The 25,785-nt window shown below is 39.8% G+C and overlaps 2 protein-coding genes and 1 long non-coding RNA gene across 6 annotated transcripts in view; 2 read left to right on the top strand and 1 right to left on the bottom strand.

Annotated features, from left to right (window-relative positions):
* The first annotated feature begins 89 nt into the window (after positions 1 to 89).
* snupn (snurportin 1) lies at positions 90 to 11,467 on the top strand. Of its 3 annotated transcripts, none has more exons than XM_028036582.1 (9): positions 90 to 228; positions 2,289 to 2,453; positions 2,802 to 2,979; positions 3,155 to 3,259; positions 6,629 to 6,725; positions 7,864 to 7,961; positions 8,081 to 8,158; positions 9,507 to 9,587; positions 9,677 to 11,467. In XM_028036582.1, exons 2-9 carry the CDS (start codon positions 2,296 to 2,298, stop codon positions 9,995 to 9,997), a joined length of 1,116 nt encoding a protein of 371 aa, XP_027892383.1. In that variant the 5' UTR covers positions 90 to 228; positions 2,289 to 2,295; the 3' UTR covers positions 9,998 to 11,467. The 3 variants fall into 3 exon arrangements, with proteins under 3 accessions (XP_027892383.1, XP_027892373.1, XP_027892391.1); XM_028036572.1 differs by lacking the exon at positions 90 to 228 and adding an exon at positions 1,245 to 1,396; XM_028036590.1 differs by lacking the exon at positions 90 to 228 and adding an exon at positions 2,063 to 2,164.
* On the bottom strand, positions 10,850 to 13,364 carry LOC114156259 (uncharacterized). Its single transcript, XR_003597916.1, has 2 exons — positions 12,728 to 13,364; positions 10,850 to 11,357 (listed from the first exon to the last, which is right to left on the bottom strand). It is a non-coding gene; the product is annotated as an uncharacterized LOC114156259 (long non-coding RNA).
* Positions 13,365 to 17,461: 4,097 nt separating this feature from the next.
* The window catches only part of ptpn9a (protein tyrosine phosphatase non-receptor type 9a), a 30,291-nt gene continuing 21,967 nt past the window's right edge, over positions 17,462 to 25,785 (top strand). The window contains exons 1-2 of one of the 2 annotated variants that reach the window (XM_028038597.1): positions 17,462 to 17,602; positions 17,773 to 18,064. In XM_028038597.1, coding sequence (XP_027894398.1) covers positions 18,032 to 18,064 — 33 coding nt within the window. In that variant the 5' untranslated portion in view covers positions 17,462 to 17,602; positions 17,773 to 18,031. The remainder of the gene's footprint in view (positions 17,603 to 17,772; positions 18,065 to 25,785) is intronic. The other variant, XM_028038601.1, reaches the window with a different exon arrangement.

Consider the following 25,785-nt stretch of genomic DNA (forward strand, 5'->3'; position numbering starts at 1 on the left):
ATACACCCCCTATTTTTGAATTAGTCTTAACTTCTGCTTTCTTTTTTCTCTCATATATATGGATATATATGTTTTGTACATATAACGTCTTACCAGTGGGGGCGCTCTCGTGCCACTGTGGGTCTGACAAGGAGAAGGGGTTTTCTGGTTCTGGGCATGCGCGGCTCAGAATGAACGAGCTCTTCCTGGAGTAACGTTAAAACAACTCACTAACTTTGTGATCCACAGGTATGATAAAAAGGCAACTGTTATAAGTCCATAAAAAAAAAACTGGTTTAAAATGGTCTGTAAATATATTAAGATTAGTTTATGTAGTATTTTGTGTAACTTGTATTTGTAATTTGGATAATCTTATACTAAGCTTTGATCTGTGTCCAAAAAAGCTAGATTTTTGTTGTTGGAGCCTGTGTGATTTTGGATTTATTTAAATTACTTAACCCGTCACTGCTGTATTTGTATTTGGGCGGTATTGCAATATTGGTATTTGGGTAATGTTTGGTGTAGTATTTTTTCTCTTAATTTATTTATTATTATTATTTTATCTTTTTTGTGATGAGCCTTTATAACCGCTGAGACGGTTGTAACTGCCAGACGTTGGTATTTACTGCGTGTTTGTAGATTAAATGTTTTTCTCAGTTTGGTTATGTTAACTTAACATGGCCAGATTTTCTTTTTTTTTTTTTTTTTTTAATTATGTTATTTTATTTGTGCATTTTATTTTATTGTATTTCTTTTCAAAGACTCCGGATGTTGTTGACTGAATTTGAATTATATTGTAATTGTATTTTATTTATTTATTTATTTATTTGAAAATGTGCGTCAAAATAAACAAACTCTTGCCGGAGTAACATTATAACAACTCGCTTCCTCTGTGATTCACAGATATTGGTTACACGGGATTTTTCTGCCTGTGTGCCACTTGATAATAATCAGAACACCGGTAACATTTTAACAAAAACAAGTCTGCTTGATAAATGTCTGGGGGAAGACTTTTGAATATGTAGGACCCAACAGTGTCAAACTTAATCTGGGTGGAGAGAGAAACATTCCCTCACTCAGTCTAATTTCTCATGTTTCTGTGTTTCGTGGTTTGGGTTTTCCATGCATTTTCATAGTTGTAGCTCTGTAGCCTGCATATACTGTATAATTTTCAATGGCGAAAATCTGTGTAAAGTAGTAAAAATCATTCTAGATGAATTCTTAAAGTGGACCCCTACAAAATAAATGACTCACATACGAGTTTCACAGTAAAATGATCAGTACTCAATCAAAGTTGTGCAACTCCGGAATAGTTGTGAGTGACATGTCGGCCATCTGAACTCTCACCCGGCAGTAAACATGACGGCAGCGTGACGTGTTAGCACCACCAGCAGTAGCAGCCTCGCTGAATCCCAAGGTATATGTTTATTTTAGCTGGAACTACGAGTACTATAACCGATTTACTTGTTAATATTTAATTAGCATTATGTGCAGTTTATAGAAAATCAGCATAGCACCATAAACCTCAGAGATACAGCTGCTAGCAAGCTTATCATGCTAGGGGGTTTAGCTCGAAGCTAGCCGCTAGCTACAAGTGACCATCTGAAAATGAAGTATCCCGGCGTTTAACCTCTCATTATATTCTCGTTTAGACGAGAACGTGTTTGGAATGCAGTTGTGGGTTGGTGTTATGGGTTGAATGTACATCTATTAAAATATCCAGTCATACATTAATGTTAGTGTTTGTTCTAATTCAACATTATGCGAGGGAGAGGGCTGCACAGTGGCGCAGTTGGTAGCACTGTTGCCTGTGGTCCTGGGTTCGAGGTCTTTCTGCATGGAGTTTGCATGTTCTCCCTGTGCATGCGTGGGTTCTCCCCGGGTACTCCAGCTTCCTCCCACAGTCCAAAAACATGACTTTCAGGTTGATTGGTCTCTCTAAATTCTCCCTAGGTGTGAGTGTGTGTGTGTGTGTGAATGGTTGTTTGTCATGTATGTCTCTGTGTTGCCCTGCGACAGACTGGCGACCTGTCCAGGGTGTACCCCGCCTCTCGCCTGGAACGTAGCTGGAGATAGACACCAGCACCTCCTGACCCCATTAGGGACAAAGGGTGAACAGAAAATGGATGGATGGAGGAGAGGGAGAATAAAAACTTTAGATCTCATTATATCTTGTGTTGTTTTTGTAAGTTAAAAACAAGAATAATATAGGTTCATTTGAAATATATATATATGAATATATGAGATTGACTCGCATGTTGCACCAATAATTCCATTGTTTTTGCATCTCACTTCTTGTGTATTTGCAGCGTTGCCATGGACGACCTGACCGCAGCCCTCTCATCCAGCTTCGCTGTGTCCAAGGAGCCAAACAGCACAGCCGCCCCTCACCCTCGGCTGGCTCAGTACAAGAGCAAGTACAGCGTTTTGGAGCAGAGCGAGCGGCGACGGTGTTTTCTTGACCTGCAGAAAACGTAAAACCGACCACATGTTGCCTATTTTCATGCTTGATGACACACTGAAGCCATATTCAGTTCCAGGCAGAAGTTTATGTGCATTCTTGGTTTATGCGCATAAACTATTTGAAAATTATGAAGTTATAGCCAATTTCTTTGGAAATAACATGGAGCTGTTATTTCCAAAGAAATAGCCAGCATCAGTTCAAACCCAGTGAAGTATTAATGTATCATTATTTGCATTAGTTAAATTGTTTTTATGCGGTGGTTAAGGCACCAAAAATGTTGCATTACTTGTAAATCTGGCTCTGTAAATCTTTGTTGTTTTTTTCCGTTCTTCTTCTTCTTCTTTTTGTGAAATCTCAGGAAACGGTTAAACTATGTTAACCACGCACGGCGCTTGGCTGATGGGGACTGGACGGGGCCAGACAGCGACGGGGAGGACGACATGGACAAACAGGAGGACAGGGAGCAGCAACAGGAAGAGGAAGAGGAGGGGATGGAGGTAGAGAGGAGGAAGCTGCCCAAGCATTATGCAAACCAGGTCAGTGGTGAAGCCGTTTGACAACCAAAACATGCAACACCAATGTCCAGCAGAGGGCAGCGGAGTTCCACCCCTACTGCTCTTTCATCTCAGCGGTTTTATGTTAAGTCTATTTCTAAGAGTGAATTCCCATCGATGCCATGCGAAGATAACCAGGTTTCTGATTCCCGCTTAGCTCATGCTGTCAGAGTGGCTGGTGGACGTCCCACCAGATCTGGACAGCGACTGGCTGATGGTGGTCTGTCCTGTGGGGAAAAGATCTCTAATTGTTGCCTCCAAGGTAAGCCACCCTAATACTGCAGAATGTTTTGAAGCTGTTATCTTCGTGTTTGTTATTTACACTTGGGAATATGTTAGTCCTACCTTTCGTGTAGTTTTAGGGGGTTTTTTTACCTCTCGGTGGAATGTCTCAAATAAATCTATCAATTCAAATAAAGAAGCCAAGTTTGCTGACAGGATAAAGATGATGCCAGGAGACATTTCTTACTGGTTTTTCCATTTGCTGTAATTGAAACGTCCTGGTACTGGGAGGAATGCCTTTACAATCCATTTTGGACACGTTTAGAGCCACAAATATTACCTGACCTTTTGGAAAAGAAATATCTTATAATTTTTGATCAATGTCTACATTAGGAAATCTGTTATTTTTACAATTAATTATTTATTAGTATTTACAGTACATTTTTGAAGAATTTTGAATGAATGAGTTAGAAAAACAGCTAATTTCCCTATCGGTAAAGTGTCATTAAAGTACTTTTGAGTTTGTATTATATAGCCATTTTTGTGATTTCTTTTTATTAAAGAAAAAGATACATTTTCAAAAAGATGATGGTTACTTTTTCTTATGAAATGTTGATATTTGTGCAGTTTCCAACCTAATAACAAGAAGAATAGATCTAAATAAAAATGACTGGTACTTTTAGTGTTATTCTGTTCTGTTCTAAACATTAAATTACTCCCAATTATTCCCTGAGAGAACTGGAAAAATAGCTAAGATCTTGTTAAACCTTTTTCTTCCAGACACTTGGAAGCAAATGCAAAATCCACTTTTCTCTCTAAGCAGGGAGAAAGTTGCAAATGCCTCAGTCAGTAATTATTATTGCTCCACATAAAACGCTTGTAATCTAATAGGATTATTCCTAATGAATGCAAAAATGTAAATAAACATTCAGGTTCCTGAAAGAATCTCGACTTCACTCTAAAAACTAATGGTTTATGTGTAAAAGGCTTTTTATTTATTTGCCTACTTTCACACGGAAACGTTCTTGTTGCGTCTTGCCCTGTGATGTTATCACAGCAGGCTGGTTCCTCATTCGTTATCTCAAAGCCTGACCTCGGTGACGTCTAACCTGCAAAATGACTCTGCATCAAAAAGTCCCGATCGTTCGCCGTGTCGGGCAGAAACGATGGAGCCTCAGGAATCTGACTAACCCTAACCCATCGAGCAGTGAGGAGTCTCTGTGGTTTTGTAAGAGTTGTCAGTTCACAGCGAGATGTTTGCAGGCTTCCCTAATGCTTTTGGAGCAATCGCATCACTCTCGTCAAGAATGAGAAATTATTTACTGATCTTCTGTCAGTTTTGATCCAAAACAAAACAAAAAAAAAAAGCACACTTCTTTTTTTTTTTCTCAGCTGACAGTAAGTTGGTAGACGAAGCAGAAAAGTTTGACCACATAGAGGATGTGGAAGGGTTTGATGCATCAGGAGTGTGCAGGGTATTTGTTGCCGTGTGAACGTTTTAAAGCTTAGTAAGCAGGTCGGAGTTATTAAGTGGTGTTTTAATTACCACAACACATTTTGTCGTGATGCGTTTCTCAAAGAGCCCCTTGCTTTTCATCAATTCCTCTATTCAACTGGACAAGTGTCAGGCATTTTCACATTTTATGACGTTTTAAACACAAGATTTTCTGACAAAATGTAGCATATAATGGTTACATTCATGTTTTTTATTTTAAGAAAATAAAGTCTGAACACTGTAGCGTGCATTTATATTTGGTTCCCTTTACTTGGATACCCCTTAAATAACTGGTTGCCTTCAGTTGGAGCCTAGTAAGTAAATGATGTCAGTATGAGCTCAGCTGGTTTGTGAAGGCTTTAGAAGTTTGCTAAAGAATGTTTGTGAACAGCATGAGGAACAAACAACACAGCAAGGAGGACATACACAAAGATAAACGATAAACGTTCCTCAAAAGTATTCATGTTGCCTCTCGATTCAAAAACCGGATAGTGGAAGCGGATTAGTTAATGAGAAAGGTCAGCACTGCTGTCTGAACGCCTTTCTGAATAAAACACGGCAACAAACCAATCCCACAATGCTTCGCTGTAGTTCTATACAAAATAGTTTGACCCGGGCCTGGTGTCTCGCCTGTCTGCGGACAAAATGACCCAGTTTTCGTCATAGGTCTACGTCAATGAGAGCCAATATTGGAGATGTTAGGTGTGCAAAAAATTCTTTAAAAACAGTAGCCCAGATTGCAGTTTGGCACAAGCCATGCAGGGGACACGGTAAACTTGAAATAGGTTGCTCTGGCTTACATGCAAAACTATCTGGGGTGAAAAACTGCAAATGCATGTCACCTTGCTTTTATTTTGATTTTTTTAAATAAATAAAACATAAAAAAACAACAAAAAAAAACACCATCCCCATGGTGACACAGGCGGCCATTTTCCAATAGCAGCGCGGCTCAACTCAAGTCCACTCCACACAGTTTCAGTAGTTGAACAGTTGAGTTACAACAACTCCAGGGGCTAATGTTCCCAGCGTGATCCGTACATGAGACAAATACATCCTACTTATCAAGCAATTCAATAAAGTTCAGTTTGTGGCTTAAGTTGATTTAAGACGTTTTCTATCAATCAGACTGCATCGAGTCATTGATATGAAGCATGCACTCCTCCTGGACGGTAGACAATCTCTTGCGTCGTGTCATTGACTTGACAGCAATTTCTCATACTAAGCATGCATGTGGAGAGGAAAAGCTCCCCTTCAACAGGAAGAAACCTTCAGCAGAACCAGAACCTGGCTCAGTCTCCCAACAGTCTTCTGGTGTGACGTTTTCACCTCGACTCGGCATGCTTGCAGCACCCCACACTGTGGCGTAGGTACAATGCTACAAGGGGGTTTCTCTTTAGCAGGAACAGGAAAACTGATCAGACTTGACTGGAAGATAGATGGATAGAAGCACAGGGTGACCTTGGATGAAAACTTATATGAAGCGTGAACGGTCTTGAGGTTGTTGGTGGAGGTTCACCTTCCTAAACATTTAGCCAGAGCTAGAATGCCACGGTGTAGCTTCCCATTACCCATGCTTTGGTTTTCCTAAGTCTGAGGTAATATTGGCAACACTGATACCAATTTCCTCTTGACGCTTGTTCAAATGTCAATTTAATTTGTCTGTAAATATACACAGAGGGTTTTGTCAGCAGTAGATAGTTTCCTGCCTTCCTTTGTTTACACAGAGGTGGACATAAGTCAAAGAGCAATGTGTAAAAGTGAATATGTGCAATCCAAGGTACCAAGGTTCAATATCCTACAACTCTGTAAACTCTTTTGACTCTTTTGCATTGGCAGAAGTGTTGAGGCCAGCATAGGAACGGTAACATTTCTCTCTTCTCGTCTGTGTGTGGTGTGTGTGTGTGTGTCTTAAAGGGTTCCACTGCTGCGTACACTAAAAGCGGCTATTGTGTGAGCCGTTTCCCTTCCCTGCTCCCCGGTGGGAACAGACACAACTCTGCCATGGGAAAAGGTGAGCGGGTCTGTTGTTTACAGTGGAAGGAGGGGCTACTCTGATAGACCACTCAAATTTTTTATATATAAAAACTCTCTACCTCAAGTTTTATCATGACAGTCACAGAGGAAGACTTCACCTCTACATTCAGCCAAAGACGGAGTATTAACTCACACCAATTGTGTCCAAAGTCACTAAGTTTTGACTCTAAGGTCATAATTTTTCCCCAATTAAAAATAAAACATTTCTGTGGATTCTTTTCCTTTTATCTGCTCAGCAAAAAATTAAATATGTATTATTTTTATTTTAAAACAGTAAAAAAACAACAACTGATTTTTATAGGTTTGGAAATGAATGGTGTTTGGAAGATGTAAAGCTTCCCAACTTTTTTAGGGTGGGATATTTTTCTTGAACGTCCTTCAAAAACCTTTTCTAGAGTTAGTCAGGTTTAATGAATGAGTTGGCCAAACTCTGCAGGTTTGTGGCCTTACTTAATATGGAGCTAAAATGAAAAGCAAACAAATAGTTTTTATGCATTTTATCTGTAATGACATTAGAATCAGTCCATCAAAACAAGTTATTTTGCTTTTAACCTAGTGAAGCAATTACAGGAAGGCGTCTGCTGTTATTTATGTTACAAAATAAACACAAAAGCTTGGTTTTAAATAGTTGAGACTCTGCGTTTCAATATAGAGATTGGTGTAGTTTAGGTCATACTTCAGACAAAAGTGAAAAATAATGTTAGAAGTTAATTTAAGCAGAAAACGAACATCTCAGAAGGGAGTGGTGGTTTAGTTTCATTGTTTGCTTTTTTCTTTTTGTACCTGTTTTTTTCTAAACTGAGTAGAAAATCTAATTCTATATCCTTACAAAAAGTCCTTCAACTGCTGAAGCAGAAAATTGTAAGACATTTTTGCTAATGTCAGATTGTATTCAATGCTAAAGGGCAGAGCCTCCGATAGCTGCAGCCTCAGGCACCTGTGTACACATGTCTTTTATTGTTTGTTTTTTGTTCTTTTGGACGGGCTGCACCGAAATGTCAATTTCCTCCCTGGGGGGCCTAAGAAATGTATTTTTCTTCTTCTAAGAGTTTTAGGATTGGCAGTAAAGTACCGGTGGATATTTTTCATTGTTCGCTGGTCTCTTTTCTATGTAGACTACACCATCTTGGACTGCATTTACAGTGAGGTGGACAGAACGTACTACATCCTGGATGTCATGTGTTGGAGAGGACACCCGGTCTACGACTGCCCAGTAAGCAATCCAGGATGGCTCGTCCAGCTCTTCTGATGTGGCCACATTGCTCGTTTTATTGGCTTGGAATGTGAAAGAAAACTTCTAAGTTTCTCTTGTTCTTGTTTTCTCACCAACAGACTGAGTTTCGCTTCTACTGGCTCCAGTCTAAGGTCCAGGAGACAGACGGCCTGTCGAAGATCGCCAAACGCAACCCTGTGGGTATCTGCACCAAGATGAATTCTCTCCTCATGTCAAATTGTTTATTTCAAGTTTAACAAGCTCCGGACTGAAGACGATTGTACTTGTTCTCTCATTAATACCTAGTTTTAAGTTCAGTTCACACTATTATACTGAATTATTTCATGTTCATAGCTCATTAAGCAAACAATCTGAACTTAGTACCAATAGAAGTTAGTTCTCCCAAATTTATCCGTTTAATTGCGAAATCTCTCACAATGTTTTGCTCTCATGTCAGTGTTAGTATGTTGGTTATGTCATTATGTAGCAATTGGAACCAGGAATATGCCGGCTTTTATTTGCATCTGCTGTTCACGCTCATACCCTGGAGTTCAACTCTCAAAATAGCTGCTGTCATGCACACATGTTTCTGTTTTAGTTGTCAGAAAACTAAATTATCAGGAAAACCACAGAAAAAACGTTGCCCTGTAACTCTTTATTTTTTCATTTCTGAAAGCGTTCCGATCAGCTAAGATCATTATTTTTGTTTGAACAGGTCAGCTACCAAGATCTTCACTTGCATACCTGGGCTAAATTTAATAAAAATTTAAAGCATGACGCTACAGTTTCAATCATTTCGAGCCTGCAAACCCACAATATGTCATCGACATAATGTCTGTTATGTCCATGAGGCCATAGACAAAATTATTATCATTATCATCCGTCTCGAGTCACGGAGTGTAATGAAGGCGTCTGAGTGTGACTCAAACATTTGCCTGACAGAAAAGACCAGCGAGAAAAAAAATCTATAGATTAAATCGTCCTGTCGAGACAAAGTCTAAGACCTGAGGTTAACATATGAAAGGCTAACTTACTGTTTTAAATGGATTCAAGACACTTTAATGAAATAAAATGACTTCAGACTTGTAGTGTTTTTTAACCCTCAATGGCTTCTCAAAGACGCTTTACATGAAATCGGTCATTTCCATTCACACACTGATGGTGGCTAGCTATTGAACTATAACCACAGTCTGACAGATTTCAAGATTTTATAAAAAAGATCGTACTTTAAGGTCTTGGTTTCAAATGCATCAATTGAAGACGTTTTAAGGACACCCTGGCTGATGTTTCATCATTCTTCTTTGTTGAAGAGAGAAATGTCTTTCAGTAAGATAAATTTAATCACAAGTGACAGTAATTTACTGTGATAGGGTCAATTCTAGAGACCAGGGAAACTAATGTATGCCATTAAAATCAATTGAATAACAATTCAATTGTTGAGTGGTAAAGCCCAGTAGGAGCTAAGTAATCTTGGGGGTTTAACAAAAAAACCTCATTTGGAGCTAACATGACGATGCTCAGGTTTTGTTTTCTCTGCTTAAACAGTTCCGGTTCGTGAGTCTCCAAAGCACCGACTGCAGAGCCGAGTCCATTCAGAAAGCACTGGCAGCCGAGTACAGCTTCGGTGTAAGTCGTTCATCTCCAACATGAGGGGTGTAATGTGTAATAAAAAGTCAATTTTACTGGTATTGTTGTTTTTATTTTTGCCTCTGCAGGTGGATGGACTTCTCTTCTACCACCAGCAGACCCACTACACCCCCGGCAGCACCCCTCTGGTTGGCTGGCTTCGCCCCTACATGGTGACAGACATCCTGGGTATGGAGGTTCCCGTAGGACCCCTCACCGCCAAGCCAGAGTACGCCGGCCAGCAGCTGCAGCAGATCCTGGAACACAAACAAGCGTCCGTCGAGGTCCGCCCCGCCAACAGAAGCGGCGGCTACGAGCTGGAGTACCTGTCCACTCCGAGCACGGACAGCAAGGACGCCTTGAACTTCCTGAATCAGAAGCCAATAAAGGAGGCAAACATGGAAATGTGAGGGAGGCTAAATCAAGTTTCCTGTGTTGGCAGCACACTGGAAGCTCTTTAGAAAACTCTGCTCAAGGACCAATCGCAACGCGTGGCTAATTTTAATCCGGCACGTCTCTGGATGCCCTCTGAGTGCAGATTAGTGATTCTGTGCTGCATGCTGACCTTCAGACCGTCAAAACACAACTCAGAACAGATGACGGAGACACAAAAATGACAACCTTTTTTTGGCCAAGTAATTTCTCGCTGCTCTGCGCGTTCTCATTGTAGGTAAAGAGTGCATGAAACATCTCATCATTACGGTTTGTGGGTTTGCAGGTTTTCTGCAGCTGCTGTTTCATGCCTACTCAGCAGAATACAGCAGCTTCAGCAGGTCATTAGTTCAGCGCCAGTAGAGCATGCTGAGCTGTCAGTGGAGGGTGAAGCGCCACCGACGATATCCCGTCAGTCGCTAATTAGCATCTGTGATGAATTTTTATAGTAGAATGGTAAAGTTAAAATGTTTTAAAGTGCACATTTTTAAATAAATGCCTTTTTATTGACAGCTGTTTTCATGTTTCCACACATTGCTCTGAAGTTTCATTTAGCTTTTCAAGTTTCTTTTTGTATTTTGTAAACGTGGCAGTATTTTTATTGATATTCAGACCATTCAGATATTTAAAGATTTAAGTACTGGAAGCTACGTCATCATTAATAAATGTTTTATGATTGCTGTGGCTCATTCAGGTTTAACAACCTGAGGAGTTTTCTTTTCTACATTTTTTTTTAATCTAATCATATTTTATAACACTGTGCAGGCAGATGGAGCGCAATAGTTTATTGAATCACACTTCTCCACAGTGGAGATGGTAGGTTGTTTTTCATCTATACACATCTTTCATGTAGACCAAAAACATCCATTTTAGTGTTTTCTTTTGCACGCCATTTTGTAAAAACAGGACATTTTATGGCTTTTTCACCAACAACTTTCTTCACCACTTATCCACAAACGGCAGATTCATAAAGTCTTAGTTTAATAGTAAAAAAAAAAAATTGTCTTATCTACACTTCGCAAGTGTAGATCATATAAAACTCCAGTAGAACATACTTAAATTAGCGGGCTTTACATGACAAAATGTGGAAAAAAATTGAAAAGGTGTTAATATTTTTGTCAGGGGGAAAAAAAATCATCTAAAGGCTGTTTCTTGTAAACTATAGATGAAGTGGCATTTAGAAGGTCGTGGTTTAAATTTGAAAGCTCATCCCGCCTCCCTCCCATCTGGTACCTGATCGGTAGAGCTGCGTGGTTTCCGATGTTCCTGTGGACGGTAAGCCATGACTCAGTGCTCACCTTTGCTCATCAGCAGAAATATATTGTTATTTTCAAAACCCTGCAAAACAGAAAAAAAAAAATCACAATGAATAGACCTGAAAGTGTAAAGTAAGGTTGTGATGCAATTATTTCATTTGTGCAGCTATTAAAAATTTTGGTCAAAATAAACTCATTGGTGTGTAGAAGATTTTTTGAAACGATAGCTAATGGGGGTGCTCCAATAAATTGGCCCCAAATGTATTAATTTTGGGAGATCGGTTGATGTGAAACTGGTATTCACAAGTTTTATCTACCTCCGCAAAGGTCTGAAAGTCACTTTTCAGGCAAAACAAAAAAAAAAAATTGTATTGGCCAGATACAACCGGTGCACTTAATACTAGCTAACAATAATAATAATAAATAGTTAATTTTAAATCCAACTGATTTTAAAAGGAAAATTAGGGGGTTATAATTTGTAACAGAAGAATAGCCGGACGCAGGAGCAAACTTCTTCAGTCCACATCTGGTTTGTTGGGTAGCTGTTGGGCTAGCTTCCTAAAACTGTCCACTCCACATGTACCGTGTTTTCACTGCAGCAGCAGAATCTCTAGGACCGTTTTGAGTCTCTAAAGGCTACATTTTAGAATCGGTTCTCAAATGTAGCCTTACTGAAAGAGTGATATGTATTTTCTGACACATTTCCATTCGTTGTTAAGAGACGTCCAGGCACACGACAGCATTTAGCTGTAGAAATCAGGTCACAGACATTAGCAACCTCAATAAACTGGCGTGATGTACAGCCAGAATATGACACATCTTGCGTTTCTCGTGTGCCACTGTTCACTTTTTCTATAATGGAAAAAAAAAACGTTGACTATTTTTCTCCTTGTTTTGCTGCTGTGACGGTATCAAAAGTGCGCTGGCCGCCCACGCGGAACATTAACCTATGAAAATATATTCAACAGCCTTCTGTGGGGATAAAAGTCACTGTGGAAATGTAAGTGGAGGAAGTGGAGGGGGAAAAAAAGGGCAAACATGTTCACACATGTTGCCTTCTGGTGGTGTGTTGGCTTTTTGTTTTGTTTTTTGTGTGTGTGTGTAATGCTAAGAAAACAAAGTGAGGTGTGAGTACTTTTAATTATTCTGTTAGCTCTATTGAAGAAATTAAGCTTCTACCAAAAGTTTTAAATACGTTGCAGTTCAGAGAAAACGATTCATAGAGTGCAAGTCGGATGTCGCCTCTTTAAACCGAAAGAGCTGTGGAAGAGAGGAAATTGAGCTGCGTGGTTTTTGCAGGAATTCAGATATGACTCAGCAGCAGCCATCACTTTCCAGGAACTGAGCACCTGTTGATTCACAGCTGCTTCACTCAACGCCTCTCTCTCTCACACACACACACACACACACACACACACACACACACACACACACACACACACACTCACTCACCCCTACTGGAGGTCTCTGTTCTCTGTGTGAAAACTGCTACGCGACACCTCGTAATTCTTCGACACCTGTTAAAAACAGGATATTGTTATGCAGAAAATTTCAATAGTCATATTTTTGAGCTACTGTATTTAACAGGTATGAAAATGAAAACAGAAATACTGTGTTTTTAGATTTTTGTTTATTTTTGTTCAGAGCCAACGTGTGTTTTTACGTCATTACACAGTTTAAGCACAGGAAAGCATGGTAGTGGCGGCGGCATCATGCTGTGGGGGATGTTTCATCTTAAGCTCAAGTCAACTCAAACCCATAAAAACTTGTTTTGGTGTAGCTAGAGCCTTAGTTAGGATTCAAGGACGACATTTCCCACCAATATATCTGAACACAAGTCCAAGATTTGGCCGAAACCAGTTACTAATCATCTGCCTTGACACTAATAAGTGACATCCTGCTCTTGCATCTTCTAGGAAGGCTTAGGCGTGTATTTTATTCCAGCGGCATTTGTAAGGTTAGATACTGATGTTGGCTCCTGACTCGCAGTTTCCACTCTGAATTCACACCGAAGGTGTTCTTTCAGATTGAGGTCAGGTTTTCCGAACAAAGCTTGTCCATCCAGGTCTTAATAGTCCTTGCTCTGTTCTTTCATTTCTTTCTTTCATTCTTCCACAAATGTTTGTAGAAACAGTCTGAATGTCTAGGTGTTTGATTTAAAAAAAAAACAACAAAAAAAGTCTGGCCATGGAAGGGATCGGAAGACAAGAATTCAAATATTTGAATCCGCAAAGAAGATACTTTCAGCAATATATTGTACATCAGACACTAAAGAAAGTGGAACCAGATATTAGTGGGGGCGGCGTTTAAACAAGAAGTTTATTTCTATTTGCTAAATGCCACAATAATGAGAGAAAGAACATGTCAAATATTTATTAATGTCCACAAAATCAGAAGGGCTGTTGCCTCAAAATTTTCACCACCATACTTCACAGTTGGGATGGTGTTTTACAAGCATCCCACTTTTTCCTCCAAACGTATCGATGTTCCTTATGGCCAAACGGTCCTACTTTAGCGTCATCAGACGACAAGTTACGTCTCTAAAATTTAAGATCTATGTCTCTGTGTGCATCTGCAATCTGACATTTTTATATTTGATCTGGAGTGACGGCTTCTTCCTCGCTGAGCGGCCTTTCAGCCCATGAGACTTCAGATTTCAGCTGCACGTATTGCGGCCTGTTTGCTTAATTTAAACGAATAAATTCAAACGTGTATACCCTGTTGTTTTTAAAAATCACCTATGTTGGGGCGTGCCATGGTGGCGTAGCGGTTAGTGCGACCCACATTTGGAGGCCTTGAGTCTTCGACGCGGCCGTCGCGGGTTCGACTCCCGGACCCGACGATATTTGCCGCATGTCTTCCCCTCTCTCCTTCCCCGTTTCCTGTCAGCCTACTGTCTTATAAGGGACATCGGTGTCCACAAAAAAAAGACCCCCTGGAGGGGTAAAAAAAAAAAATTTAAATTAAAAATCACCTGTATCACCTATGAAAATTGATGACAACCCAGATATGTTAGCAATGTCTTTTATGAAAATCCTACATTTTTCCTGTTCTCTGACTAGCACTAAAATAAAAGTAGGCCTTTTTTCTCCCCTCTGAGTATTTCACTTTTTTCCTTTTTGGACTGATCCTGTGAGGGCTGGACTAAGGGTTTACTAATCACGTCCCCCCCCCCAAGGATGTGATGTGGACAGGAAGTCCATTGTTGTCCACGCCCTCTTCCCTTTTGTTTTCAAGCCAGACTTTCCCACGCCTCCTCTTATATATGGTTTGTGTATTGTTGGATCTTGCATTTTGTGGAGAAGGAAAATAAACATATCGGGTGTACCTGACATTGTTCACCTTTCTATCAAGGAAGGGGACAAAAAAAAAAAAAAAAGAAAAGAAAAAAGCACAAAAGCCAACAAGTTGCCGGAGCAGAGCACGGCAGGGAGAAGCCTCTTTTACGGCGCACTGCTTTTACAGTCTCATTAAAGCGCGTCTAAATACAATCTGGGGCCAATCAATAGCAGCCTTTCAGGAAATGTAATGTCCTGGCTTGCACTTGAACTAACCTCGCGATGAAATCCAGTAATCGTCCTACGGAGACTCGTCTTAGGCTCGGCGTTTCATCAACTTCCATCATACTGGGTTTTTTTGTTGTTTTTTTTTCATCCCTACATTATACAATTCCTGTAAAATATAATAGCCTTTGGGATGCGTGAGTGGAGAATGTCCTTAATTAAACCGCTATTACTGTAATATCCTATTATGGAAAGGCACACTCATAAAACTGGCTGTTTCCTATCACCAGGTTTCATGCATTAGTAATGTTGCATTATAGCGCGGAGAGCGCTGTTGCATTGCAGACTTATAGCTGTACTAATACGTAGCAAAGCTGTAAGTATAAAGTGTATAAAGTTGTGTCCTAAATAATAGCAGTGTGTTTAAAAAAGTGAGTAAACCCTCTAAATATATATAGTGACGGTTTATTTTTTTATTTAAAAGAAATTCAGTTGGAAAAATGTACATGTTATTCTTCCCCTGAAAACCAAGATCAACATTGTTATTGATCTCTATAAAGCAATAAAAAGTAACATTAGATTGTCCCAAAAAAATAAAATAGTACTTTCTGCATTTTTCTTTTTTACTTTATAACCCAGCCCAAGGCCATTTGTCTACATTGCACAATTCCTCTGCATTTGCTTGATTTTCCTTTGCCAGCAGTGCTTTTGTGAGTTCGCAACACGTCTTCTCTTGGATTAATAGTAATCCTATTCATCTGGAACCAAGATGTTGCTCGCTTCCTGGTGTGTTTGGGGTCAACGTGACCCGTTCAAGAACTCAAGCTGATTCATGTCTGGGAAACGTCCCCTTATCTTGACCCCCGAGTCGCCAGACTTCAAAATGCTTAAATTCACATCGAAGGTTAATAAAATACTGAACCCATTTCTAAACCTGGGTGTTCTTTCTACCCCAAAACGAGATTTTTGTTTTGGTCGCTGGAATCTTCAAATTCTTCTGGTAAGTGGCGGCCATCTTTCATCACCCGAGGTGGGTAGTTACTAGTAACATTTACTTAAGTAACTTTGGGAGGAAAAGTACTTCTGGGAGAAGTTTTACTGAACTGTAGCTTTATTTTGAGGTATCACAACTTTTACTTGGATACAGTTTCTGGCTCCTTTGCCCAGCGCTCTACTGAATGAAGAACAATGAATGTTATGTTGAGACCATTGCTCTGTTTTCTATTTATGTTTTCTGTTGTGCCATTTGGATTTGGTCACGTGAATGTACAGTAAACAGAAGTTATTATTACTGGAAGCACTTTGTGCTGTTCTAGCATACATTAACTATTGTACACATTGGTTTCAATAGCTTTGTTGGGAAAACATTTTTTAAAAGATTTCAAAGTGTGTAATTAAAAAAATATTTTTTTACAAATTAAGTGAAATATTAAGCACAGCCAGATTAAATTCGGTAGTTAAGTAACCCTTTCACCAAATAATTTATTACTCAGTCCTTTTTACTTCTACTCGAGCAACAATATATTGCAGTATTGCTAATCTTGCGTACAACGTTTGTCTAATACAGATAGATTTTATAACCATCACTGCCTCCAACAATTTGTCAAAAGATCTCGTAAACTGTCCATTGCTGTTTTCTATGCACAAATATACACATCTTATACTATGTTCTCTTTTTCAAATTACCATACTGAATTTCACATTTCTGATGAGTACGCTACTTTTATTAAAGCGGCAGTATTATGTAAAATTGACTTTTTTGTGACATTATAACACAGTGTGTTATAATTATAACCCTCATCAAAAACATACCTGGAGTGTTGCCTTGACTCTTTTGTGCATGTTTGAGAAATCCTGTAATCTCCATGGCAACCATTCAGCTGTGCAAAACGCCTGGGCGGACATAGCCCCGCCTTCGACGACGAAGCTCCTCCTCTGAGCTACAGATTCCAAGCTTCTGAGCTTCGGCCACACAGAGCAGCCCTCCCCTGAAGGCGGAGTCTCAGAAAGAGCAGGAGGTATTTAAAGAGACAGAGGCCCAATTTCAAGGCATTATACTAGGAAGTAAAATTTCTTTTGGGTCATATTTGATATATACAGTATTTTTATAACAACAGAAGTAAAAATAGTTACTTGATTATGGTATAAAATGGCACCATGTGACTGGAAAACACATGCCACTGCCCCTTTAAATGCACAGTGTTATTTTTTTTTTATTACTGTACAGTCTCTTATCCTTATTTTGAATATGGATGCTTCTACCTGTAACTTGCTGGTGGTACACCTAAATTTCCCCAATGTGGGACAATATGACGCGATTGGTCAACTCTGGGCTTTCTATTTCCACCCCAAGAGCCCAAATAAACATAACTGACATACATTTTTGTAATACTTCAAACAGGAAATCTTTGTGGTTGGAGTAAAGTCAACAGCTCTTTAAATTGTTAAATGAACTGAAGCTTGCCCGTTAGAAAAAACAAGTGGAGGCAACATGTATAAGATGTAATAATGCCATTGTTCACTGAGTCAATTATATTATTTTGCCCACCAGTTGGTTTTCCTTTACTATTTATGAATGAAGGCGGAGGTCAGTGATCTGTTGACATTTTCTGGTATTAACCACCAGGGGGTACAGCAACACACAGAAAGAAAGCCAACAGTCTCTTTCATTGTTCATAGTTGTGTGTGTGTGTGTGTGCGTGTGTGTGTGTGTGTGTGTGTGTAACTCTCTCGGGTAGCATAAAGACGACGTTCAGTGCGAAAAACTTGCAATTCATGGCATGGAGGAGTCAGCGGGCAGCTGCAGTCCTCCACCCTTTGTCAGGTTAGGTGGATGAACGGCACGTCATGCCCTGAATCCGCTTTCTAACGTCGACTTGAATCAAACCTTCGTAAAGCTACTCAGCTGATGTTTTTCTCCTTCTTCTTCTCTCTCTCTTTCGCTTTCCTGCCTTTATTTTTCCTCCTCCTCGGTGAAATCTGACTCAACAACAGCGGCTCTTTCTCCCCCACCTCTCTTTTTAGTTCGGATGGCAGATTCGTGCTAATTGGCCCGCGTGGATCGCAGCATCAAGAGAAAAATAAAAAACCTTCCGCTCGCGCACTGCGCCGTTTCAGATGCCTTCAACTTTGAGGGCGAGGGACAACCCCTGAGAGCCCCAGATTTCAACAGGAGGAGCAGGCAGCCAGACATCTCCGTCGGCTCTCACTTTATGAGAAGGACACGTCTGTGGAAGGGCTGAACGGGGGAACCATGGCAGCTACTTTATCGGCGGAGGAGGAACAGGTAGGCCCAGGGACGGCAGAGGGAGGGAAGCGGGGTGTTTAGGCTTCCACTTCTTACTTTTACAGCGACGAACGACGAATTTCGCCCTCGTTTCTACCTGGAAGGTTTCTTTCTTTTTGGCCGCTTGTTGTGTGCGCACGTGCGCGCGCGCGCGTCGCAGCGAAGCGGCGGCGGCGGCGGTGCGCAATAGTGGCTTTGTTGCGAAATAGTCCCGAGCGCAAAGCGGAAACATTGTATCGATTTCTGGCGCATTATTGCCCTGATTGCATCATCGTCAGTTCCTGTCCAGCGGCGCGGATGATGTGTTGAAACCCGGGCCGCGCTGCCGATGCGAAGCGCTGTGCCCCGAGTTCTGATATTATTGCCGGGGAAAGGTTTAACCAGAGACCGGGTTAGGGTGAGGGAACAGGGGGGGAGAGGAAGCGCCTGGACACGGTCCCTGCTTCCTCGTTTGGGGTCAGTCACAGATGTTCACAGTAGAAACTTCTCTGAGCCTGTTGAGTCTTTTACAGTAGCCTAATGTTACTGCGCTTGATTCTGAGTAAAACTGAAAGGGAGAGTTATATGTAATCGGATTTTATTTGGTTTGAATCAGGATATAGTTGGATATACAGCTGGGTTGAACTGGAGTGAACTAGATTGAATAAAATTGCATTGTGTTTATTGAATTTAAATTAGCTTATTGTGACAAATTTAGTTGTATAATAGTTGACACAAAAACTGAGTAAATGTAATTCAGTTGGACTAGATATGGCTCCATTAAGTAAAACAATTGGAATTGGAACTAGAATCCTCTGACTCTACAAAGCCTAATAACTGGATTAAATTGGAGTAAGGTTGGCTTCAGATGGACAGAACCAAAATAGGATGTACTTTTGGTTTAAAATTAACTTTACTAAACTGTATTTCAGTTTGTTAAAATAAATGGTATTATATTGAAATAGATTACACAGATGAATTTGCCTGTATCGAACTGGACTACATGTTGATTTAATTGTTCAACTAAGTTTGACTCAAATTGGGTCAAAATACATTAAAATAAATGCATTGCTTTTGTTTTTTGTTGTTTTTTTAGTTTAGTAGGATTGAACTGGACTGCATTGTTTTCCATTATTGTTCATTTCAGTGTTACTATCCTCAATCACATTTCAAACCCAAAATTAGACTGAATTATATTGACATGAACTGCATTCCAAACTGAACCAGACCACGAACTTTGAATTGAATTAGACGTTAATTACAATGAAATCAGCAGTAGTTCACTTTGTCCTATTCAATTTGAATTTTATTGAATTCAGTTGGATTCAACTGGACTGTGCTGTGTTAAATCCTATTGAGTTAGACTATTTTCCATTGAAATCAAATGGATTTATATGTTATTCTAGCACTTAAAACATGAACTCTTCTGTTAAAAATAGATTTGATTTATTTTGGCTAAGTTTGTAGAGAAGCATGGGATCATAAATGAATTTAAATGAACTATTGAACAAGACTGTATTAGCTGACGCAGTTTGGACTGGAATGAAAGTCTAACTTTACTTATGAAGAAACCTCAGTTTTTTTTGTGAAATTAATCACATTTTATCCATCCATCCATCATCTATACCTTCCTGTCACAATAAATCTTTCTATATTATAAATTGTTCTAGAAGTTATCATGATAAACAATAATATTGTTGTTTTGAGACCATTTTTTAAGTAAGTAATATAATGGTAAAAACAAATTAATAACATAAAAATACATTCTCAAAGATCAATAAACTTTAAATTCTAATGAACATTCAAACACTGGAACTGGAAGACATTTTAAATGTCCAAAATAAATAAAATAGATTTTGAAGTCTTTGTAAACAAATGAAGACTATTATTATCCAGTTTTTGAAAACTGGGGGGGGGGGGGGGGGGGAGAAGAAGTCAGACCAATGGAAATTATTGAGTTTGTTTTAATTTATCATGCAATTAATTGATTTATTGATTATTGTCACTGGCCTTTCTATACCTGCCTGTCTTTGCCCATTTCAACAAGCAGGCGCCATGCAGAAGGACCCCAAAGTCAGAATTTGAACCCATGAAAATGGATAATGAAGCCTTAAAATCTGTAGCCGTGCTAGCAAGAAGTATCTTTATGAGATACACCTTGCTAGCACCTTTTGTCATCAGAACTGTTTTATATCTTTGTGGCAAAGACCTAGTAAGGCACCAGAAACACCCTTCAGCAGACTTTGGTCCATAGTGATGTGATTGCATCACGCTATTGCTGCAGGTTTGTCGGCTGCACAGCCGTAATGCAAATGTCCTGCTTGGCCACACCCAAAAGGCGATCTGTTGGATGAATATCTGGTGACTGCGGAGGCCAGTGGAGCACAGAGATCTCATTGTCATGTTTATAAAACCGGTTTGAGATGGATAAACTGTGGTCATAAAGGGAAAGACAGGGCGAGTAACAGAACAGCAGGTAGGCCGTTGCTACGAAGGGAGCCAAAGTGTGGCTAAGAAAATCCCCCATACCACGATACCAACAGCATCACCCAATGCGGTCTGCTGCTGCTGTAGCCTACCTGCTTCTATGTTTAATGTGTTGTTGTGGCATTCTGCTTAAGTTTAGTTGCTTAGCGTCTTTTCTGACACCAATACAGCATTTTTATCCATTCAACGTCCACTCACTGGACTTTTTTCTGGGCCATTCTGTAGATACTCAAGGCATGGTTGTGTGTGAAAAAAACACCTTTGTTTCCCCTTTAGTATTGGGTTTAACTTCAGCATATCTAGACGCCTGGTTGTTGGCTTTTTGTGTCAACAAGCAATCAATCAAGTTTCTCCATTTGTGTCACAGAAATGTACGTTTTAGAAAATCGTGCAACAAAATTAGACTGCTGGGCTATTGTTAATACTAGGGGGTGTAATGATACCTAAAACTCACAAGACGAGAAACGACGCTGATTTCACAAGAATGAGATCTTAATATTACTTTCAAGAAAACTTCAAAGATCAAATTTATGGTACAAAAAGACCTTTATGCTGAATTTTCATAGGTTTTGCCTCAAACTGAATTTTTATTTTCAGATTTGTTTTCATCTCTTCAGACCTATGCATGGCCTGTGACATGACAAAATGAGTTTGCCTCTACAAGACGTTTGGAGTCTTGTTCTCTTTCTCTCGCCTCGGTTTTCTGCCGACTCCCCATCATCGACCCAGCAGAATGCTCCTTATCTGTTTCGTCCATTTCCTGTGTGAGGCAGGGCCCCCGCTAGGGTGCCGGGCAGCCTCATTGCATCCAAAGCCTAAACGGGGTGTGTGTGTGTGTGTGTGTGAGTGAGCTGATTCTGTGTGCATTTTGTAGCGTGGTTCTCTTGGGACTGTACACTGCTGTAGTGGAACTTCATTCTACATGCAGCTGTTAAAAGTATTTCCACTAGACATTGGGGAAGGGAAGGGAGCGGGGGTGAGTTTATGAATAACTGAGTGGTGTGTGTGTCCATCAAGTGCTTCAGAGAAAGTGTGTGTTGAGTCTGCTGCTCCCAGGAAGCAGCGAAGTGAGAGAAAGTGGGGAAGAGGCATATAGTGACGTTATTGACTTCCTGTTTTGGCATCGACTCGTGCCAAATTGGACTCAGCGAAGCGAAGCCGCTCAACAGAAGTCCTACGTTTCTAAATGGATTAGCGTGGCATCTGTAATCAAATAGATTCAGGAAAAACGATGCGAGGGGCGGCCATTAAACCTTTTTAGGAAACGGAATAAACGCATTAGCCTTGTCTCGAGGATCAAGGTGTAATGATAGCACAGCTTTGGCTCTACACCTCCTTCCGCTGATTTGTTCATTAGAAGTTCTCTCAACTTAAATGTTACTTTGTTAGCAAATCACCTTTTTGTTTTCTAAACTTAAAACCGTTCAAAGACAACTCATTTGTTTTTGTAGTTGATGGTTGTCCTACAGGGCAAAACAAAAGTATATTTCTTCTTGCTTAAATAGCCACAAAAAATGAAAAATCCAACCAGGTCCTACATGTTGAATTGTGAATCAATTGTGATTAGCAATATTCATTTTGGTTCAATTTGATGAGCCACACCCAACCCTGATTGCTGCCAGAGCTATAGGGTCAAGAAATCTCTAAATAGCACCTGTCTGTCAACAAGAATTAGGCTGAAGTAGCTAAAAACAAAAACATCATGATGCTCTGATCTAAGGAAATTCAAGAACGGATGAGAAACGGGGTCAGTGTCATCCATTAGTCTGTAAAGGTTCACAAAGCCATTTCCAAAGCTTTGGGAATCCACAATGGGAGATGTAATCCACAAATAGAGAAAACACAAAAAGTATTCCCAAGAGCGTATCAGTGACTCATCCAGGAGGTCACAAAAGAACCTGAAAAAAACAAACAGTCTAAAGCACTGCAGGCATCACTTGTCTCTGCTAGGTCACTGTTTACGATTCAACAATAAGAAAGAAACAGACAAAAATGGCCTCTGTTGGAGAACTCCAAGGGAAAAGCTACTGCAACACAAATTTACATTTAAAGCAGCAAGGTAAATTGCTAATGCAAACGGCCATTGTACGACTGCAGTGGGTGCGTTTGTGGAAGATGATGCGCTGGAGCTCATCGTCGTGGCTGTAGGCGGTATAAAATGTGCACGGTGGTATTTTAAGAACATGGATGAAACTATCACACATGTTCTTGTCTGATAGTTGTGTTTGCAAGGGCTTGTATTTATTCTTGAAGCTTGGATAATGGCTCTGTATGAATGTTTTTGGTTTTTTTTGTATATTTGTGACAATGTTTTTATTTTGCATGGTTATGATTTTTAAAAAAGAATGCAAAAGCAGCATAGGAAATAATAACAAAAGGGAGCAGTTTTAAACTTTGTGCCCCATGTTCATATGGAAACCACGTCTCCAACTGATTTTTTTAAATAGAGTTCAGAGTTGAAATTTCACTCTTGCGTATTAATGTGGGCAGCTAAAATGCCTCTATTGTGAAAACTGTAACATATAGCCCAACTTTTATCCTGACCTACAACCCCAAATGCACCATATGCGTTAAACCGTCACACATAACAACAACGGCTGTTTGCATACTCCTGATTGTGCATTTAAAATTCTGCGTTAACAAAACGTTTACAAAAGACGTCACCTGTACTTTGTTTCTCGTCATTCTTGTTTTTGTGTTCTGTTTACTGCTAACTTCGTTTGGAGGCTTTATGCTAATCATACTACATGATTAGAAAAACTTTCAGTTCTGGGGGGCGTAAAAATAGCTTTCTGTGCCATTCTCTGTGTTTAACTCTCTGGTGTTTTTAGAAAAGGTCATTTCTGGAAACGATCCCATGCGGGCGCAGGTGTTTTTGAACTCTACAACCTGTTTTACCTTTGTGTTTGTGCCCTGAAGCTAGTCTTAATGAAATGCCGGAGCTGCTGAAGTTTTAAGCACTCTTTTGTAACCAGTACAGTAGCACTGTTCTTCCTCTAAACTGTTGTTTCGAGCCTTCAAGTCTCTCTGAAGAAGCAATAGCTAGATATGGCTAAACGTTAGCTCAGGTTGCCGTTTGAATTTTTTTTTTCTGCTAGCAAAAAAAGAGCCACACGTAAACTAGCCTTTTGGCAAACCCTGACACCTTTACTATTTATTGATTAATGTACAGTGTCCCTTTGAAATAAACAAAATAATAACACCAGATGAGCAGGCAGAATTGTTTTGAAACTAAAGTTTCAAACAGGTTACAATAGTTGGCATGTCTGAAGGTGAATTAACCAGCCTACTGCAACCAGGGCAGCTAACACGAATTACTCATTTATAACTCTCTGGTGTTTTTAGTGACAGGTTTGAAAATGCATGATATTGATGTTTCTTTATAGTATATCATTTTCATTAAATAGCCGACAAGTTCTGAAAATGTACCCATGGTCTTTCTCCCTCATTATGTCTATAACTGCTACAAATTTACATCCAGATGGTGGCAATGTAATAGCAGTTTGTTCAGCTTCATGTTCTTGCAAGGAAAAACATACCATCAGGTTCTCAGTTCATACTGGACTGTGAATAATGTAAACCATAGTAGGTTAAAAAAGTGGCTTCAGGGGCATGCCGTGGTGGCGTAGTGGTTAGCGCGACCCATATTTGGAGGCCTTGAGTCCTCGACGCGGCCGTCGCGGGTTCGACTCCCGGACCCGACGACATTTGCCGCATGTCTTCCCCCCTCTCCTTCCCACTTTCCTGTCAGCCCACTATCATATAAGGGACACTAGAGCCCACAAAAGACCCCCTGGAAAGGTAAAAAAAAAAAAAAAGTGGCTTCAATGAACAACTCTCTCAACAAACTGGATTATGTAATGTCATCTCTGTGCTGGAAGGCTGCAAACTTCGATCTTAAAATGCCTCAGTTGGCATTCATAATGGCTTGAGACCACACACAAAATCTCTCAGGCTGCAGCAGACACAGTTAGCTGGAACCTGGTGCTTTAAAGTGATTTCTGAAAAAGTTCAAGGAGAGGAGAGGGGAAGAAGCTTTTCCAGCCATTTGAGAACTAGAGCAAGTCAGGGAAATATTTATGGCATCCTCCAGGAGTTGGATAAGTCACTCCTCCGCAGTGAGTCCTCCACTGCAGTCCAGCAAAAACTACAGTAAAAACAAACTGGTTCATCCTCAAATGCCGCTCCAGAGGATATGGCCTGGTGTTTAAATACCAAACAAAAGTGGATTGTGCAAAAGGGGGGGGGGGACGGTGGATCGCAGCTTGGAGCTGGAAGGCTGTTCTGTAAAAATGTAACACGGTAGTTTTGACACTTCAACAAAAAGAAAGCCACCTGCATCAAACGAATGGCTGACTTGTGAAAACCTTCTCTTGAATCAGACATGTTGCTCTGGTAACAAAGTGGACTTCTAGATATGTCCATATTAAAGGATGCACACATCAGAATTTTGTTTCTGACTTTCAATTGATTTTATTTTTTTTAACCATTTTTAGCTGCCAGTTTTTGCTAAATCCATATTCTCAATAATAAGTACATCATAAGAAGACAGAACCAAAGCCTTCCAGCAGTGGTCATCCTTACATTATCCATATAAAGAGAGGTGATATTAGCAAGGAGTCTCTGGAAAACCTGATTTTATTTGACTAAGACAAAGACCAAGTGCTTGGATATTGTTTCAGCTAGCATTACTAAAATGGCATTTTCGACATGGAGAATCTAGTCTTGCCTTTCTGGTGTCTGCTGAAAGTCTTGCTCTCTCTCACTGTCTTGCAGCCTGAATGTTTTAATGTATACTTTCCTTTATCCTCTTATGTGCTTTTGCGAACCTCATTGTTAAACTACTTACTGCTACTCAAAATGGCTAACTTTAAGTGTTCTTCCTTTAGTAGCATCCACGGTGAAAAAGTCAGAATTTGGGGTTTCAGGTCTTCAGGCGACCAGTAAATACCGATTGAGATGAAAATTAGCCAATCATCGTCAACAGCCAATCAAAAATGTTTATCTAAATCTGTAGGTTTAGACAACTAAGGATTTCTAACAATAAACATATATATATTCTCATAATTAGTTTTTAAACTTCAAATTTAGTCAGCATTTATATATTAATGTTGACTAACATTAATACAATTTGTTAACAGATTGGATTAATGTTAAGAAAGTAATCCAATCTGAAGGTAATTTTCTACATTGTGAGGATTTTATCTGAATACAAGTCTCATTCAGTAAAATCAAATGAAGCGTTACCAATAAAC

This window comes from Xiphophorus couchianus, chromosome 2 (assembly GCF_001444195.1).
Source record: "Xiphophorus couchianus chromosome 2, X_couchianus-1.0, whole genome shotgun sequence".
Classification (NCBI taxonomy): Eukaryota; Metazoa; Chordata; class Actinopteri; order Cyprinodontiformes; family Poeciliidae; genus Xiphophorus; species Xiphophorus couchianus.

Excerpts from the sequence above, each read along its gene's own strand:
- snupn (XM_028036582.1), top strand. The coding sequence starts at position 2,296 with ATGGACGACCTGACCGCAGCCCTCTCATCCAGCTTCGCTGTGTCCAAG. Across the intron at positions 2,454-2,801 it reads TTTCTTGACCTGCAGAAAAC|GAAACGGTTAAACTATGTTA; the intron begins GTAAAACCGACC and ends GTGAAATCTCAG. Across the intron at positions 6,726-7,863 it reads CAACTCTGCCATGGGAAAAG|ACTACACCATCTTGGACTGC; the intron begins GTGAGCGGGTCT and ends TTTTCTATGTAG.